General features: G+C 47.3%; 1 protein-coding gene across 1 annotated transcript; it reads left to right on the forward strand.

Moving 5' to 3' along the window:
- The first annotated feature begins 2,383 nt into the window (after positions 1-2,383).
- On the forward strand, positions 2,384-18,352 carry DCSTAMP (dendrocyte expressed seven transmembrane protein). The gene is made up of 4 exons (XM_032316792.1): positions 2,384-2,424; positions 11,173-12,214; positions 17,012-17,320; positions 18,268-18,352. Exons 2-4 carry the CDS (start codon positions 11,186-11,188, stop codon positions 18,340-18,342), a joined length of 1,413 nt encoding a protein of 470 aa, XP_032172683.1. The 5' UTR covers positions 2,384-2,424; positions 11,173-11,185; the 3' UTR covers positions 18,343-18,352.
- The last annotated feature ends 1,126 nt before the right edge of the window (positions 18,353-19,478 follow it).

Raw genomic sequence — 19,478 nt, forward strand, 5'->3', positions numbered from 1 at the left:
ATTCCCTGACCCATCCCTTTCTTGGGGTCCCCAAAGTTGCTTCTGGATTACCCCCATCAGGCCCCCTCACTGTAGTCTGGACCTTCTTATTCAAATGAAAACATCGTGCTTCAGTGGCGCTCTTTACCTGCGGGACGGAGTCACCGCCTGAGGCCAGGGCTGTCAAGGCTGTGTATCTCCGGCAGGCTTGCCTGCCTCATTTGTGACCTCCTGTTTCTAGCCCTTACCTCAGTCACCTACGGATTTTTGCAACTCTTTCATGTATCTCCATGCATTTATTTGCCTGTGCCATTTTTGTTCTGTCCAGAAGCTGCCCTCCCCCCCCCCCCACCCTTCCCTAGGTTAAGACTTGCCTCTCGAACTCCCTGGAGGCAGCCGTGCTCCTGAAGCCTTCTCTGCATGTGTTTGGTGAGCTTGATGGGTCCACAGAAGCTCTGGCCCTTTGAGTCCCAGGTCGGCATCCTGTAGCCCAAGACCCATCAACCCAGCCCCTCACTGCTGCTCTTGTTTCTTTCCAGCGTCTCCCTCTGAAAATTCATGTGGCCTCAAGAGCTTCAATTTGCAACTCAGTTCAACAGAAATGCTCTGGATGGGAAGCCCCAAGCACTCTCCTGGCTACTTCTCAGCTCTCTATCTTTATCCCTCGTGTCTTCTCCTAAGCCCAGTTCCTGACTGTTCACAGGATGGATATTTCCATCTGGACATCTATCTGGGACCTTATTTTTCTGGCCACGTTCCCTACGAACCTCCATGCTCTATGTGGTTTAGGTGGAAAATTTTGATCATCACTGATTCCTTTCCTTTTTTCCCCCAACCCCCACCCCAGCTACCAGTTCTGTCCATTCAATCTCCACAGCCTAAATAATCAAGTAAAACCATCCTCTATTTTGTCCTTCCTTTCCATTACTCAGATCTGGTTGTGATGGTTAATGTTCTGGGGAAGTTTGGCTACTGCGCAGATATTTGTTCAAATACTAATATGGATGTTGATGTGAGGGTATTTTTTTTTAATTTTTTATTTTTTATAAACATATATTTTTTATCCCCAGGGGTACAGGTCTGTGAATCGCCAGGTTTACCCACTTCACAGCACTGTGAGGGTATTTTTTAGATGATATTAACTCTTAAATCAGTACGCATTGAGTAGTTATCCTCTATACTGTAGGTGGGCCTCATCCAATCAGTTGAAAGCCTTAAGAGGGTTAAAGCCTGAGGTTCTCCAAGAAAAAGGGAATTCGGCCTGCAATTCACCTTTGGACTTGTTACAAAATCACCTCTTACTTGGGACTCTTGGCGGCTGGCTCACTCTGCCAGTTTGGTCTTGTCAGGCCCCACAACTATGTGGGTCAATTCCTTTTCCTTAAAATAAACCTATTTCTCCATACACACATTCCCCTTATTGGTTTCATTTCTCTGGAGAACACTGACTAATACACTGGTCCTACCTCCTGACTGAGCTCCCTGCCCCCTGTACCCACTCCCCTCCAAGCTACTCCACTGATACTCACTGATTTTTTTTTTTTTTTTTGGTAATATTAATTTGCTCACAACATTTGCTGGATACCTGTTGTTCGTGCTGTTCAAAGCTGTGTCTCCCAGACATCATACATTTGGCTATCTTCGCCATGATGCTTTTTTTTTTAATTTTAATTTTTTATAAACATATAATATATTTTTATCCCCAGGGGAGCCATGATGTTTGACCTGAGTTTTCTTTTTCTTTTTTACCTAAGTTTGCAGTGATTCATCTATCCACTTGTTTATTTTAGATTTTTCTTTTTATCAGCCCTTCTGCGTTTTGGCAGGAATCCACGAATTTTAAGATAAAATCTCCTCCAGTTATATTATGGGTCTAAATCGAAAGGAGAAGAACAATTTTGTAGGAGGGTTTTGAGGCTCGCCTAACTCCCTCAAACCGTACAAGCTGATCCTCTTGACTTGGAAGCTGAATTTCCAAGATGGTAAGATTGAGACACGTTACAAAGACAAGGACACCTGTCTTGGGTCATCAGTGCAGAGATGGCCCCTTCATGCCTCTGGGACTGTGGATGGCAGTGGGGATGGTAAAGATTGTCGCTGTCCCCTTGCTGGGGGGGGGGGGTAGGGACAATAAGAGGGAGGGAAGAAACCCTCCAATTTTCCTAACTCCCTCTCCTGTGATTGAAAATTTCGTTGTTTTCTGGTACTGATTTCTGGAACATCCATTCTGAGGAAAATACTGGAAAGAAACACGGATTTCCTTTGTGTCAATCATCCCCCTTGTCAATATTATGACTTAGTCACTTTGTGGGGGAAATAAAGATGCTGACTCAGGGCGATGTGACCATCTCGTCACTTCTAGTTCCTTTTTTCCTGTTGTATATCAAAACTCAGAGTCCACGGGAAGCGCACTTTTGCACTCACAGAAGAACCTGAGAGGAACCTGTAAGTAAATTTTCAAATATTTTGTTCTTGGAATGGCTTTTTTTTTTAATGGAGGAAAAAAAGTCACTTGGAATAAACAGTTGAGACCTGAGGATACTCTCAGCTCAGACAGCTGATCTGTGTACAGAAACACTAGAAAAAAAAGTCTTGGCGGATGCTGGTCCGAGGGATCTGAGTAACGTCATCTCAGAGCATGACTCTCCTTCTCACAGACCAGCTTGGCTTAACTTGCCCATTTCCCAGCTTTTGAAGAACCGGTGTCTGTTGGCCGAGCCTCCGGGCGGTGGGGAGGTGCGGGGCTGGCGGGCCCGGCCCACCGTGGAAGGCTGCCCGGCTTCACGGACATTGCCCTCCCTGCACAATGACAGACTGAACTGTTCCCGAGATGCTCTTCTGTTTACCTGGTAGCTTTCATTAATCATTCCGTTCTTGTGTGTGGAGGTTGCTTTCGCGAGAGGGTGGGGGGAGGCATTTGCTGGCTTTCCCAAGGCAAGAACGATGAAAAGAAATGAGGATATTCATTTCACCTCAAAAGGAGGCCTCTGCGACTGCTCAAGCTGTTTTGTCCTCCGGAGAGAACAGTGTGTTCCCAGGCAAACTAGAAGTTTGCAAGAGGAAAGAAAAAAGAAGGAAGGAAGGAAAAAGGAAGGAAGGGCAGGCCAAGAAACCCTCTTCTTCCTTTGTTCCTCTTAAAAGTACGGAGCCGGGAAATGCCGGCATGTAGAGCCCTGATCTGCGGCTCTCCTGTGCCTTTCATTTCAGACCGCTGAGCAAGCAGGAACTTTAGAACTCATCTAGCCCAAGGGAGCCGTAGTTCTGAGAGGTGACGTGACCCACCCAAGGTCACACGCTCCTTCTGGGTAGAAGCAGCTAGACCACAGGTCTCCCATCTCCCTGCTGGGTGCTCTTTTCTCAGTCCCCTCTGACCTCTGTCCCAATTTCCTCTCAAATGAGAGAGTCCCATCAAGTCCTGCAGGTGGTGAGAGAGGGACTGGGTGGGTAGGTTCCCGCTGGCGGTTAGCAGAGCTGGCTGGGGGAGCACAGAAAGAATAGAGGGATCCGCTCTCTGGGTTTACGGCACCCCCCCCAGCCCCCCCGGGGTGTCCACAAACCGCATCTGGGCCTGAGGAGCATAAGCCATTGGCTTCTTCATGGAAAGCCGGGGCAGAAGCTGATCTCACTTAATGGAAATGTTGGGATGTCAGTTGAGTGTTCTACAAGTAGGGAAAGAGGGGAGTCATAAGACAGTCCCGAGATCCTGATCTCTAGGGCCCTCCACAAGGAAGTCCACCTTGATTTCTCCCGCATTTGCACTGAGGTTTCTGTCTGACAGCCCCGGAGCGGCACTGGGGACGTGAGTCTCCAATATCCCCCAATCTAGAAAGTTCCTGGGAGAGGCCATTTGTTTGGAGGCTCTCGTTATGACTTCGTGGCTGCATGTGTCCTGGCTGCTTCCTGGGCCTTATATGTGAAGCAAGAATGTGTTACACTTTGAGAAGGGATCTGTGCCCAAAGAATGGTGCCCAGAAACGTTGAACCCCCTGACTCCCCCACACAGTGGACCAGTAGGGCTCTGGGGTGGGGACTGGAGGACTTCGCTGCTGCCTCTGACATGTAACCCCCTCCCGGGAAAAACAGCAAAGGCCACTGTTATGCCCCTCAGAGCAGGTATCTGCTAGTGCTCCGCAGGATTGATGGAAAAGCCCGGTGGCCGCTGTTTCCCATGGCAACAGCTCAGCTCTGTGTGAAAGCAGGCTGTGTGGCTCTCGCTAAGGACCAGAGGCTCCTTATCACCAGCCCCATTCCCGCCTTGCTCCCTCCCATCCAGCCACCCCCAAATTACTTTAACCCATGGAGGGGAGATGGGGCTTCCTCAGTGATTCTCTGCTACGCACTCCAGCTGTCGTGCCCCACCCCCCCTTCCCGGACTGTGGTGCAAACAATAGTTTAGGGGTAAAGGAAGGAAAGTGGTAATTAGTCTTGGAATATTACTGTGGGTAAAAGCAAGAAGTGGGGGGGGGGCAGCTGGGTGGCTCAGTGGGTTAGGCCTCTGCTTTCGGCTCAGGTCATGATCCCGAGGTCCTGGGATCGAGTCCCGCATCGGGCTCTCTGCTCGGTGGGGAGCCTGCTTCCTCCTCTCTCTCTGCCTGCCTCTCTGCCTACTTGTGATCTCTCTCTCTGTGTGTGTCAAATAAATCAATAAAATCTTTAAAAGAAAAAAAAAAGCAAGAAGCAGGTACGCTGTCCTGGGGAGGCAAGGATATTGAGTCCGAAAATAAACGTTATCCAAAACAAAGAGGAACTGCAGGGAAAAGGGATGGGGTTTGCCTTTCTTTGGCTCCCAGAAGAAGGAATGGAGAGAGAGAGGGAGGGGCTCGAGCCAGGAGCACAGAGAAGAGAACAGAGTTAAAGAGCTTTGGGCAAAAATAAATATTCCCAAGGCACAGAGAACAACATTTATGCATGAGACTGGAAACTGGCCTACAGGATGATTTTAAAATGTCCCAGGGGAGAAAAGGAAGGAAAGGCAATTCTGATGAGTGGAAAAGAGGAAGAATAAGGGAGGGAGGGGACAGAGGAGAGAAGGAAGAATGAGGATTCCCCAAAGACCAAGGTTTGCAAAAGCACCGTCAGTGGCCCAAACCCAGCCAGTCAGAGTATTTAAAAACCATTTGAGCCAAGTTTGTTTTTTAAGTCAGGAGATGCCGCCTCCCCAAAATCTAGATTTCTGGCTTCTTTGGGGAAAAAAAAAAAAAATCAGAAAATTTGGCCACACTGGGTCTCCATATAGCCTTGAAGACCATCAGCTGGGACAGAGCTGCTGTCACTAGAACTCTGAGATCTGGGCTCTCCAGCCCCGAGACCCACCATCTGCTGCTCCGCACCCTGAACCCTGAGAAGTAGCTGTACCTCCTGATTTCCTTCATCCTTTCCGGTGCTTGTCTGACCCTTGTATTGTTTAAAATGCCAAGTACTCCCCACCCCACCCTGATTTTCTGGCGCAACAGAGTGTGGGCACCAGCACTGACCCTGGGAGAGAGGGCTTTTTCGGTTGATAATGCGGGGTCCTGGGTCTCAGACCTCAGACCAGGGAGGCCTTCGCCAAATGGGCTGGTTTAAGGGAAGAGTAAGTCTGAGCCTCAGGCTGGCTGGAACGGTCTCTAAGGAGAGCATGGAACAGGCCACAGCTGTGCACAGGGGTCAGCCCAGGGAGAAGAGCTCCACAGTCACTTCTGGAGGGTTCCGTGAGCACCTGCTGGCAATGGAGGTGCGAGACCCTGCACGCAGAAGGCAGTGCAAGGAGAGCGTATGCCCGCATCGTTAAAGCCACGTTCCAGCTTGCGTGCAAGATTGCAGCACATATTCCAAGCAAATTTTGAAGCTGCTCTTTGAAGATCATTTTAAGAAGGTCTAAAAAGCTGCCCATCCTGAACCCTGAGGGCCACTGGAATGAGGGTTAGAATCCTGGCTTTTCCACTTCTTAGCTGTGTGACCTTGGGCACATTACTTGACCTCTCTGAGCTTCAGTTCCCTCATCTAAAATATAGAGATATAAGAAAAGCTGTAATATCTAGAGGTGTGAAGATTAGAAATAATGTACTTCAGATGATAATAGTGGCCAGGCGCTTGGTTAACAAATGACTAGGTATTACCTAGCATTGCTATTAGTTGGCTAGTCTCGGAGGCATAGACTCTGGTTTGTCCACTTTTCTAATTATGTGTTTGCCTGAAGGTAAATGTGGTCTGTGGGAAATTTTAACTCTATTATCCAGGAACACTGGTGAGGATTTTAAAACAGGGCTCACGAAAAGTCAGAGATGAGATGCTGACGTGACAGGTAAAACGGAGGGAACTGGGGTCTCACCCCCAGTTCCGTCTCTAAAGCCAGGACAGCCTCCGTGAGTCCTCTGTTTGGATTTTTGTTTCCTAAGCTGTGGAAACCACTGGCTGGTGGCAGTCCTCTCGAATTGCATTGCTCAACTCAACGACACCAGCCACATGTGACTATTTAAATTGAAATTAATTAAAATTAAATAACATTAAAAATTCAACTCTTCCGTCACATTGGCTCTATTTCCAGTGCTCGATCACCACATATGGCTAGCGTGACAGCACGGATATAGAACATTTCCATCATCACAGGAAGTGCTATAAGACAGGGCTGAACCTGTGAGCTTGCTACCCAGTGTCTGGTCGTCCTCTGAGCGCCATCGGCCACCTGGGAACTTGTCAGAAAGGCAGAGTCTCAGGTGCCATTCTACACCCTTAGAAGCAAAATCTGCATTTTAACAAGGTTCCCCAGTGATCACAGGCTCAAGTTTAAGAAGCTCTGATCTGTAAGATTTGTTTTGACTCTAAAAATAAAATTCGGGAATCTGGGTATCTGCTTTGCAAAGTCTTGGGGAAAGAAAGAAGCTACCGGCTTGTCCAAATTCTGATTCATTGAATTACCTCAAAGGAAAGAATTGAGGTCTTGTGATGGAAGTTCAGCAGGACACCCGCACCCCTGCGGGAGAAGAGGAAGGAACTCAGCAGCCCTCTGAAGGAGACCCGGGAACATCAGGGCTGGGAAGGCAGCAAATCCAGCTCTCATCACTATGCCTCCCATCATCCTGGGGCATTCAGTCCTTTCCTGAAGACTTCCAGAGAAGGAACATTCTCATTTTTTTTGTGGTGGCAAAAACAAAAACAAAAACAAAAATAAAAACAAAAATATTAGAAATGGGCAGCATGTTCTGGCCGGGTCTTCCTAATGGGCTCGCTAAAGCTCCCCTGGTCAAACCTCACCAGGAAGGAACTCAGGCAGATCTTACATTCAAGTAGGGCAAATGAGAAACAGATTGGAGAAGAAATCAAGGCCACGTTCAACAGTGACAGTAAGGGCAGACTAAACAAGCTTCTGGGCACGTGGCCCAAACCCAGGTCTGTGGCTTGAACTGTAAAACAGAGAATGTACAACCGGAATGTACACTCTGGAAAATGGTATGGAGGTACCTCAAAAGGTTGAAAATAGAGCTACCCTATGTCCCAGCAATTGCACTACTGGTATTTACCACAACGATACAAATGTAGTGATCTGAAGGGGCACGTGCACCCCAGTGTTTATAGCAGCAATGTCCACAACAGCCAAACTATGGAAAGGGCCCAGATGTCCATCGGTAGACGAATGGATAAAGAAGAGGTGGCACATAGTAAAATGGAATATTATGCAGCCATCAAAAAGAACGAAATTTTTGCCATTTACAAATTTGCAGATGGACCAGAGGGTATTACGCTGAGCAAAGTAAGTCAGAGAAAGACAATTATCATGTGATTTCACTCATATGTGGAAATTAAGAAACAAAACAGATGAACAGAGGGGAAGGGAAGGAAACATAAACTAAGAGGAGATCAGAGAGGGAGAAAAGCCATACGAGACTCTTAACTATAGGAAACAAACTGAGGGCTGCTGGTGGGGAGGTGGGTGGGAGGAAGGGATAATTGGGTGATGGGCTTTAAGTAGGGCACATGATGTAACGAGCACTGGGTGTTATTTGCAACTGATGACTCACTGAACTCTACCTCTGGGAAAAAAGAAAATAAATAAATGAAATAGAGAATGCATTCAGTGCTCTCCTTGCAGAAAGTTTTGGTGTCTTTTGGTGACGTGCTGTTTTCAGTATAATAACAAGGAGGATAATATTAGATCTGTTGCTCATTAAGAAAACATGTGCCTCTTACAGGACAAAATTGCAGTAATATATCTTATTTAATTGATATTAGTTTTTATTGTCCAATGTTGCAGTTTTAATGTGCCCATAAATCTGTTTCTTACTTTCAGAGAAGTATCTGTATTAAGAACACCCTGTGCAAGAATGAAGGCAAGAGAAGGGAAATATGAATCCAAAATACATATTATTAATTTTTTAGGAAGCAAGCAAAATGGTGCCTCATAAAGGATATTAGTGGGGAAAAAACAGCTGGGATTTCTGATTTACTTTAAAGAAAAATCTGCTGATCTGAGACACAGCTTTCTAGGGCCAACTATCCTGATGCGGGGTGAGAGCGGGGGAAAATGATCAGATAGCAATGACTTTGTGATCTACAGGTCAGCTCTTAAGCGGTCACTGGCAGAAAGTGTAACATGTTTCCAGCAGAGACCACCGAGCTGAGTTCTGGTCACATACCCCGGAGTCAGGGAATCTGGGCCGTGGTGCCAGATTCTGCCCCAGGAGGCTGCCCCAGGAGGCAGGGAGACCAGATCTGAGGTCCACTGCACCACCAACTGTCTGTAGGACTGCTGACAGATCTCAGCGAGCCCCTGAAGCCTCAGTTTCTGTGTGAAAGGCAAAGGGTCCTTCGGATGGAGGGAGATGCTTTCCGGAAAGTGAGCAGAAGAGGCAGAGAGTCCCTTTTAGTGGATCGTCTAGTCTAATAATGGTTTGGGGTCAAATCCAAAGCTGTGACCAAAAAAGCAAAGAGGGCCACGCCCAAGAAGGGAGGCAGCACTTGGGACCCACTCTGATGCAAGGTATCCTGACCATGGCCCACCCACTCCGCTGATGGCCGCTGTCCCCCTGTCCCAGCTGCGGGACAGCTCGACTCAGGGCGGCAGTGCTGGGGAAAGCTCAGGAGCACAGAAAACCCTTCGGAGATTTCCAGGGATCAGAGTGGAGCAGAATGGGGTCACTGCACAGGAGCACTGCCAACCTCTAAACCAATCCCAGATGCCAAAAGGAGGCAAGCGTGCAGGAGAAAAGAATTAGGTCCTTCTGCTGGTGCCCGTTCTAGTGGTTACTCCAGTTCCCCTCTGGATAGAGTGAGAACATCCTCTTAGGCTGAATTCTGAATCGCTGATAAGGCCGGTCTCACATGGTCATTAATGACCCTTCCTCAACAGTTACTTGCTCTCCAGATCTCTTTTCTGTACGGAGCATCTCCCTTCACGAGACAGGAACTGCAAACCCTCTGTGTTATTGCAGGAGAAACTTCCACAGGTTTGTTCCTCACTTGCCTGTTTCCGCGTCTCCTTTTTGCCCTTCATTCACCTCGTTCATCCCGAACACAGAAAGACTTGCTTCTCCACCTCGAGCTGCTCAGTGCCTGCCTACGAGCCAATGCCCGGAGAGGTCTGCCACCCTGGGTGTAATCCACGGACTCAAACCGTGTCCGGCTACTCCAGAAATCCAGCTCCTGATGGAAATCTGATATGAGGAAGGGTGTATGTGACCGTGTTTAAAATCCGATTCATGTCTTTATTAAAATCCTATGAATATGTTATAATGCTCATTAGATGTTTTCCTGCTAATCAGGAGAGAAACGTCCCAAATTGATTTTATGTGGTTCCCAATGAACCCAAGACTCTGAGGGCATCACAGAACTAAATATGTGTGGCCGTCTGGGTGGCAGCAGCCCCATAGCACCTATGTTTGGATGATGCCACATCTGGGAAAAGAGAAATGATGATTAACTCAGTGACAAAATATTCTAATTTTCCTTGCGAGATCCTTGGGGCAGAACTTCCCTCAGAGGGTAGGAGTGGGTGGGAAGGGCGTGGGTGAGCCAGCGTCACACAGCAGAGACACACTGGCCCCAGTCCTGGGCCACGTTTAAATTTGGATGCCCTCGGCATGCTTTCTGGTCTGCAAAATTAGAGCACAAGAAAAGAGATGACTATCAAAAAGTGATCTTATGGAACTCCATGCATGGAAATTTCAGCCTGTCCATCAGCTGAGGTTTTGCTGGAATTATGAAGATCTGTGATACAGTATTGCTGCTTGTATCAGTTAACAATCACGGCTTAATAAAGCTCATGGAATTCAATGGCTTAGAAGTTGGTCAGGAGGGCCTCCTTCAGCTGTCTGGCACTCGGCTGGCTCTTGGTTGATGGAACTGACCGACCCTGTAGTCTTTGTCCTCCAGCAGCCCAACCTGGTATGATAGGCTGAATAATGTACCCCCCCCCATCTCCACCCCAAGATGCCTATGTCCTGACGCCCAAAACCCATGACTATGTTAGTCCGCACAATGATAGAGGCTCTACATTCGGGATTAAATTAAGAAGGTTGAGATGGGGAGATGCTCCTGGATTATCGGGGTGAGCCCAATATGATCACAGCAGTCCTTATAAAGGGAGGCAGAAGGATCAGAGTCCTAGAAGAGATAAGCATGGAAGCAGAGGTCCAAGAGAAAGAAAAACATGCAGCATTGCTGGCTTTGAGATGGAGGAAGAGTCCATGAGCTTCCAGAAGCTGCAAAAAGTGACGAAATGGATTCTCCCCTAGAACCTCCAGAAGGAACATAGCTCTCTGGACCCATTTTAAACCTGATCTCCAGAACTATAAGAGAATCAGTAGGTGTTTCTATCAGCCTCTAGGCCTGTGGCTGTTTGCTACAGTAGCAGTGGGAGACTAACACATGGGGATATGATAAGAAGTTAGGAGGAGGGTTCCGAGAGAGAAGCAAGGGTGAATCACAGACTCAGGATTGGCTCTCTGCCACTTCTGCCCCATTCTATGTGCCAAAGATCTCACAAAGCCATTCTGAAGTCAAGGGTTGGAGAACTAGACCCACCTCTTGATGGATTAGTCTCTTTCTCTTGCCTCTTGATGGGAGAAGCCGTAAAGTCCCATTGGAAGGGGTGCAGAGACACAGACAGGTAAAGAGTTATGACCACCGTTGGCCTCCAGTCTACCACCATGTGCTTTACACAGTGACAGGAAACATTCAAAAGCAACGTCTAACCCTGGTGTTCTTTTTTATTTCCAGGGACGCAGGCAGCATGGGTGTCTGGAACTCAGGCGCTGCCGTCTTCCTAAGTCTTTGGGGGATGTATGTGTCTCCCAGAAGCCCTGGCTGGATGGCCTTTATCCAACACTGCGGAGTCTGCTGTTTTGTGGCTTTCATTTCAGTGGGGCTTCTCTCTGTGGCCTCCTCCTGGCTTCTGTCCTCACTCACGGTCTTCAGCACCTCCTGGGTGATCACCGGCGCTCTGCTCTGCTGCTCCAAGCACGCGCGATGTTTCATTCTTCTCTTCTTCCTCTCTTGTGGCCTGCGGGAAGGCAAGAGCGCCTTGATGGCCGCCGGCACGGGGATAGTAATCTTTGGACACGTGGAAAATATTTTTCACAACTTCAAAGGTCTCCTGGATGGTATGACTTGCAACCTAAGAGCAAAGAGCTTTTCCATACATTTTCCACTTTTGCAAAGATACATCGAAGCAATTCGGTGGATGTATGGCCTTGCCACTCACCTGAATCTATTTGATGACCTTATTTCTTGGAACCAGACTCTAGCGGTCTCTCTCTTCAGTCCCACTCAAGCCCTGGAGGCACAGTTAAACGACACCAAAGGCCAAGCCCTGGGCGTCTTGTACAAGATGGTGACGGCGACAGGGGCATTGTCCTTGCTGGGTCGGCAGCTGCTTGCCCTTACGGGGCTGCTCCTGGTGCTTTTTGGCACTGGCCTCTTCATGAAGCGATTTTTGGACCCCAGTGGTTGGAAGTTTGAAAACATCTTCATCACCAAACAATTTGTTCATTTTGATGAAAGAGAGAGGCGTCTACAGAGGCCCGGCGTCCTCCCGCTGAATAAGGAGGAAAGGAAGAAATACGTCACCATCCCGTCTTTCTGGTTGTCTCCGAAAGAAAGGAGAAACCTGGGGCTGTTTTTCCTCCCCATACTCATCCACCTCTACATCTGGGTGCTGTTCGCAGCCATCGATTATCTGCTGTATCGGCTCATTCTCTCAGTGAGCGACCGTTTCCGAAGCTTGCCTGGGCTTGAAGTTCACTTGAAACAGCACAGAGAGGTAGGGACAGGCTGGCGGCGTGTTCTGGCCATTTGCTGGGGTGTCTTAAGAAGGACTGTGACCTTCCCAGAGCAGGGCAGTGTCTTCCTCACCTTTGGATCCCCATGACGGCACAGTGCCTGGCATGTTGGCGTTACTGACGCCCAATAATTGTTGGTGAAATTGATTCAACGTCATACTGTTCCAGTATGATATCAGTCTGAGCATCTCAGGTCAGGTCACTGTGTTAGTTTCCCGGGGCCGCTGTAACAAACGGACACAAAATGGGTGGTTCGAAACAACAAAAATGGATTCTCTTATAGTTCTGGGAGTAAGAAGTCCAAAATCAGTATCACTGGGCTGAAATCAAGTGTTGGCAACGCCACACTCACTTGTGACTCTGGGGGAGAATCCACGAGAGGCTGCTCTCAACTTCTGGTGGTTTGTCGCTTTCCATGGCTGGTGGCTCAGCTCTCCACCTTCATTTCTGTCTTTGCTTCATCTCCTCCTCCGTGTATATAAAATCTCTGCTTCTCTCTTAAAAGATGCGTGTGATTGCATTAGAGCTCACTAGGCTAATCAGGGTAAATTCTCCAGCTCAAGATCCTTGACTTGGTCACTTCTGCCAAGTCCCTTTTTTCCAAATAAAGTAACATTTATAGATTTAGGGCCTTAGGATCTTATATCATGGGGGGGGGGTGCATTTTTTGCTTTCTATAGTCAGCAAACCCTGAAATGTAGGAATCAGTGTTTCTGATATGGAACATGAAGTTGGTTCTCAAGCGAGAGTACCTGGCATGAACCAAGGGTCCTTCTTCCTCTCTCTGTCGGACCTGTGCAAGTAGACTTTGAGCACCTTTTGTGAATGAGAGCTTCCCTTCTTTGAGTCTTGAGCCCTTCTACAACACAAGAGGCCTCCCAAAGCGTGCACATAGCATTTAAGGATGTGTCACAGAGGATGGTCACTGAAAAAAAAGGGCTCCTAGGTAACCAAATGTTACCGCTGGTGCTAGAAGGCGGTAATAGCCTCTAGAACAATGAAAACAACTACCTTGGTTTTTTTTTTTTAGGTCAGTGGTTCTCAACCTTAAGTATGTTTTAAGTATTTCCTGGGATGGATGCAGAGTCTCAGGCTTTAACTTACAGAGAATCTGTTTTCAAAAAGAGAATAACTTTAATAAGCACTGCATATGACTTCAAAGTAGGTGGTCCATAACTTTGAGACACTTTGGCTCAGACACCCAAAAGCAGGGGCTTTCTAAATCCGTGGATATCTCCTGTGGCTGCATGGTGTCGTTACTGTGGATCTGAGCAAGCAGATGAACACCCCCAAAATCAGATTTCAGTGGATCCGGTTGAGGCTGGGGTGGGGGATTTTTAAAAACTCTCGGAGTAATTGGGCTGTATGGCCAAGATTGAGAACCACTGTTCTAAACTCCGCCCAAAAGAATGGAGCCGGAGGTCACTGGATGGATGGATGATAATCTTGATGGGTGAAGACAGTGTTTCCCTAAACCGGTGCCCCCTGAATCTCAGGGAATCTGCCTTTCTCTCCTTTGTTCTCGCTCCTCTTAGCAGCTGTGTCCCCAGCCAAGAAGACCACGGTTTTCACGCATCCCAATTTTCTCTTTTCCCTGGGGAAGTGTGTGATTATGTGGGCATTTCAGAGGATGTGGATATCGTCGGATATTGCCTTGATTTCTTTTAAACGCAGAGGCTGTGAAGCTGAGCTAGGTGGGATGTGTGCATGCGCGTGCCTGGGTGTGTGCATGGTGTGTGAGTGGGTATGGGAGTGTTGCGCGTGCTGGGGCGGAGTGCGCTAGCCTGGGATGGTGAAAACCCCGACAGCTGTCTCCACATGTCTGATTTTCCCTTGCTTGCTTTTGTCAGCTACGGTAGGGGAACTCTTAGAAGGAAATGGCAGAAAACGTGTCTGCAAGCCTTCCTTGGTCTAGTTCTGGGCTGTTTCTCAGAGTTGATGACCCCCAGCACTCTACTGCCCCTAAAGAATTCAGTGAATTCCCAGATCCCTGTTGCTCGCAGATATCTGGAGCAGGGGGCATAGGGGATCGGGGTTTCAAGTGAAATCCAAACTAGATTTCCGGACATGCTTGATGTGGGAGGGAGGGGCTGGCAGGTTAAAGGGCCTCTTCCCACCCCTCCCCCAATGCATTCTCCTTTGTCTTTCTTCCTTGCTGGGTTCTTCCTCTCCTCTCTTCCCTGTTTCTTTCTCTCACATTTATTTCTCCCACAGACAATACCCATGCCTGCTTTGTGAATTCTCACCATTTTAGACAGAAGGAGAGAAAAGCAAGTTCTGCCTTTCAAAAAAAACGCCCAGAAGCTTTCCAATGACAATGTCCTGACAAATATATTTTTGCGCATCACCGGGGAGCGGGGATGCAAAGATGTCTAAGCTTTCCGCTGCTACCCTGGCGGACTCCCATCCTGGTGGGGGAGGCCGCCACGCGATCTCACACAGCGACAGCAGCGGGGCAGTGGGCGCTGGGGCAGACGTGCCTAAGAGACTGCGTGCCGTGGGGGCTCCTCTCAGACTCTCTCCTGCCGTGCCTAGAGGACTGCCTTCAGCAGCCACCTCCTGGGACCCGCCATGGGGCTGCCCTTATCCCAGGATGCCCTTGGAGGCTCCTGGTCCCTCCGTTGTGGCAGGATCGCAAAGGAGACGTCCAGCAGGGGAAAGAACCATCCCCTCAAGGTTTTGCCAGGATTCCTTTCCCACCCTCATAAGATTTTAGATAAATATTTTCAGTAAAGAAGAAAGAAGGGAAATGACCCAAAGTGAGCTAGCTGGATGGGTGGACATGGAAAGAGAAAATAGCCAGTGCTGTTACTTATCAAGCCCCTACTTGTGCACAGAATTTGTCTGCATCGACTTCTCAGGACAGTCTGATACCAGAGCAGGTCCTTGGTCCATACTCAGCACTGTCTGGGCAAATTGTTTACTTAAGAGAGGTAAACACATTTTAAAACATCAGGGTACCATTGAGTATATTGCTCAGCATTTTGAGAGAATTCATTTCTCTTCCACATTACCCTCCGCCAACCCCATACGAAAACGTTGACTCAATCGTTATGAAGCCCTGACTCCCAATTGCGCAATCCCCAGTTGGACTCCTAGACTAAGTAACTCCTTCCCAGACCGGACACCCGCTGCTTTCTTATTGCAGGATTTCTCATCACTGACTCAGTCGATGTGCTCGTTTCTTCAATAGTATTAAAAAGAGTGTAGGCCTTCGCTCTGGGGACTGAAATCTCTCTATTTAATTGTAGGTGAACTGTCTTTTTAATAAGAGAAAAGGAGAGGCAGCACCAATGCTTTTCATCGCTTAGGCACAGCGCTGGGGAAATTACAGAAGCTACCTGATGTTTGTAGAGAGGTCCCACATCTTTTTTCCCTTTTTAAAATTTTTATTTTTTCTGGAAGTTTCCAGATTTGAAGTGTCCAGACTCTTCACAGGAACTGGGCTAGATCAGAATGCACTCCGTTCTCTTGGTGTGGTTGCGTTCTTTTGGAGAAGTCATTTCCTTCTCCCTGGCCCCAGGGCTCTAGGGTGCAGCGGTGATAATAACTTACTAAGCACTCCTGTCTGTAAGGTTAATGCTCCATCCCAAGGTGCTTCATTTACACTGGGAGTCGTTTATTCATGGGCAGGATCTGGTCCATTAATTCCTGTTTTACCAAATTAGAAAACAAATCCACCGAGAGATGAAATGACTTTCTCAGGTCAGGAGAAACAAAGTCCTGAATCAGCACACACTTCTCTTGCTGGTGGTTTGGCTGCGTGGTTCAATGTCATCTTTGCCCTCTGTGTTGGTCTGCTGAGGGCAACTGGTTTGCACTCTTGCCTTCAAGCAGAAAGGAATACATTCTACCTGAACATCCAGGAAAAATGAGAAAATATCCTGTTTGAGACCTCTCCAGATAAGATTTAAAGCCACTTTCAGGAAATGCTGTTTTTAGTACGCTTACACTAAGAATAATTCTCCACCCCCCAAAGTCTAGAAGGTTGATTTAGAACATAATTTAATGCTTCTACATCTTTGTGACGTTGTGGTCTGCCGTCAAGGTATTGGTCAAGATGGAGGATACGACTGGTCTGTATTCCAAAAATCTCCTCCAGGAGAGCTAAAACCATCTTTCTCAGTCCCACATGTCCTACAGGGTAGAAACAGGTGTTCTGTAAAACCGGGTTACATGGTCAAATTTGTCAGGAGAACCACTGGCTGATGTTAAATGGGTTTCTTTGTCTTCTTCCCAGAGACTTCAGTAGTCTCAGGGGCGTCCTGACTCTGCAAAGAAAGGACAGAGTACACAAACTCATCTGATACCCTTCTCTCAAGGAAATCTCCATTTCCACAAACCCAGTTTGGAAAAAGCCTGTGATAGTTTCAAATAAGGCTCAGCCCTTCTCTTTACTCTGATCCTAGCCCTCGGGGGGAGCTACCATGGCTGTCCAGCCAGAGCTCCCTCACGTTGTAAGATAAACACTGTCCATCGCAAGGCAGGATTGAGAAAGACCAGGACTAAGGGCAACCATGGCATGAATCTTTTTTTTTTTTTAAGATTTTATTTATTTATCTGACAGACGGAGATCACAAGTAGGCAGAGAGGCAGGCAGAGAGAGAGAGGGGGAAGCAGGCTCCCTGCAGAGCAGAGAGCCTGATGCAGGGGTCAGTCCCAGGACCCTGAGATCATGACCTGAGCCAAAGGCAGAGGCTTAACCCGCTAAACTACCCAGGGACTACCCCCACCATCCCCATGGCATGAATCTTAAGGATTTTCTTCTTTCCTTCTAGGAGCAAGGAACTCAAGACATCATCTATGATTGTTCCTTTCATATGTCTCTGTTCGAAACCACCTGCATCCCTGAACCAAAGCTCCTTCTGTCTAAGACCTGGATTCCTCTCAGCATCATTCTTGTGATTCTAGTGGTACTGGGCTTGCTGTCTTCCATCTTGACGCAACTCAAAATCCTGGTGTTGGCCTCCTTCTACCCCAGCGTGCAGGCCGCCCGCATCCGTTATCTGCATGGGAAGCTACTGAAGAAAAGATCAAAGCAGGCAGGGGGAGGAGGAAGCAGTCAACAGCGTCCCTACTTCACTAAGGCAAGGCCAAGATGGGGGCATCTTCACCTGTCGTGAAGGAGATTTTGAGTTTGAAGGGCAAGTGGGTTTTCAAAGCCCTCTTCTGCTTCACATTAGGGCTCACATTCCCAGTAACAGATGGGACATTGCGGGGTGGGGGAGGGGGGAAGTTACCAGATGTGCGTGTCTAAGGCTCTTAGCTTCTTGATGATGTCCAGGTGATTCTACAAGCTATTTTTCAAAACACTGATTTTAAGTGGGCACATGCAGTCATGAGGTAGAGAGACTGGTGGGAAGACCCTCTGCGGTGATTATTAATGGACAAATCTCAATTCAAGTTATTTATCACGCCAGGGATAACATAACAGCATAACAGAGGGAACTAGTAAACTGCCAAGAATGTGTTCATTCTCCAGCATTAAAATATATGTTTGGTGTATATAGGGGATGATGATGATTTTATGTATATGACACTCATGCATATTATGAATATGGTAACCTCATGACTTCCTACAGATAAAATGAATGCTGGTCAAAGATTTCGTTTAACTAATTAATTAATGAGAGAACAGAAAGAAATTCTGACCAACTCAAAGAACAATTCAAAGCACATGTATGTAAGCCATCAGGAGCACCAAAATGAATGAGCTTACTAGACACAAAACTGGCTTCTTCCCCAAGGTGGGTGGGAGGATTGATTAATTGCACTCCACGGGGAGAAAGTCATTTTCACGTCCATGGACGAGAATCATTTGCACTGTTGTTCTCAGCTCCCGACAACTTACAGAGTTGGAAAATAGCTCATAAGCCATGAAAGACTAAGATAACCCACAAGGATCAGTTTCTGCTCATTCTGAAGTGTTTTTCTGCATTTTTCCTGACGCCAGCTGTCGCACGATGAAACGTTTATGTCAGAGGCACTTGAAATGACTCTAATGCTCGTTCATCCATCTTTTTTGTCTCTTCAGATTCACTTCTGGTTTCCAGTCCTGAAAATGATTAGGAAGAAACGAACAGACCTAGCAGTTGAAGGCAATCCGTGAGAGACTCCGAGGAGCTCCACGGCCATACGGCTGTGTCCGTTCTCCTGGGCTCTGCCCCCGAAGGTCCCCATGCCCCATGCCCCACAGCAGAGAACTGCGCTCTGTGCACCTGCTGGGGTTTGTGCCAAAGCCAAGCCACTTTTCTTCATAAGGTCAAAGGGCTACCAGGTAAATAGCGTTGTCATCTGTCTTCCAAACAAGGCACAGGATCCGGACTGTGTCATAGTGTAGTAGAGAAGTCTCAGCATAGAGTAATATTCAAGGGGAAAAAAAAGAACAAAAATTAGGAAAAAATCAAAATCACTACTGCAGGCTTATAAGCAAATGTCAAGGAGAATATACACGTTTAATGCCAGGAAAATATCTTTAAACTCTTCTGTCCTTTCTCTGCCCTTTGAAATATCATTCACAGCAATTCCCTACCCCCAGCACTGTCTGCTCTCCCCCTGTCCTTATTCAAACAACAAAGACTTTTTCTGAAACCCTTATCTAGCAGCTCCTAATTTCTCTTCACCACCACCTCTGGTCAAGCCTCTTCTTTCCTGGAGCACTTCTATCAAACCCTCTTATCAGATATTTAGAACAATAAATATCCAAACCACAGGAAGTGTTTGTTAAAAGGACCTTCTTGGGCCGCTTTCTACGATGCTCAGTAGAGACAACACAGTATAGGGGCCTAATTTCCCCTAAACTCCAAATACCCAAGAGGAAGAAAAACCTCCCCAAATATTGATTCCATTATCTCCAAAGTCCCTGAGTGAGAGAGAAATAAAGCATCATTAAAATTTTCTAATATTTTAACTATTCATTTTGAAAACTTTTCAGACTTACCCAAGAGCTGTAAAATAGTACAGAGTTCCATTGACTCTTCATCTGGCATCCCCAAGAACCATAGCATAATTATCGAAACCCGAGAAAACAACCCTGAAAAGATGTCTCATGTACAGAGTTTACTGAATTTATGCCAGTTGTCCCACTAATACCCCCTTTCTGGTTCCTGAGTCAGACCAGGCTCGCACGACATGTTTAGTTTCAGTCTCCTCCAACCAGGGACAGTTCTTCAGCCTTTCTTTTTCTTTTACGACTTTGATGCTTTTGAAAAGTACCGGCTAGTCATTTTGTAAAATGTCCTTTGA

Source organism: Mustela erminea, chromosome 16 (assembly GCF_009829155.1).
Source record: "Mustela erminea isolate mMusErm1 chromosome 16, mMusErm1.Pri, whole genome shotgun sequence".
Lineage (NCBI taxonomy): Eukaryota > Metazoa > Chordata > Mammalia > Carnivora > Mustelidae > Mustela > Mustela erminea.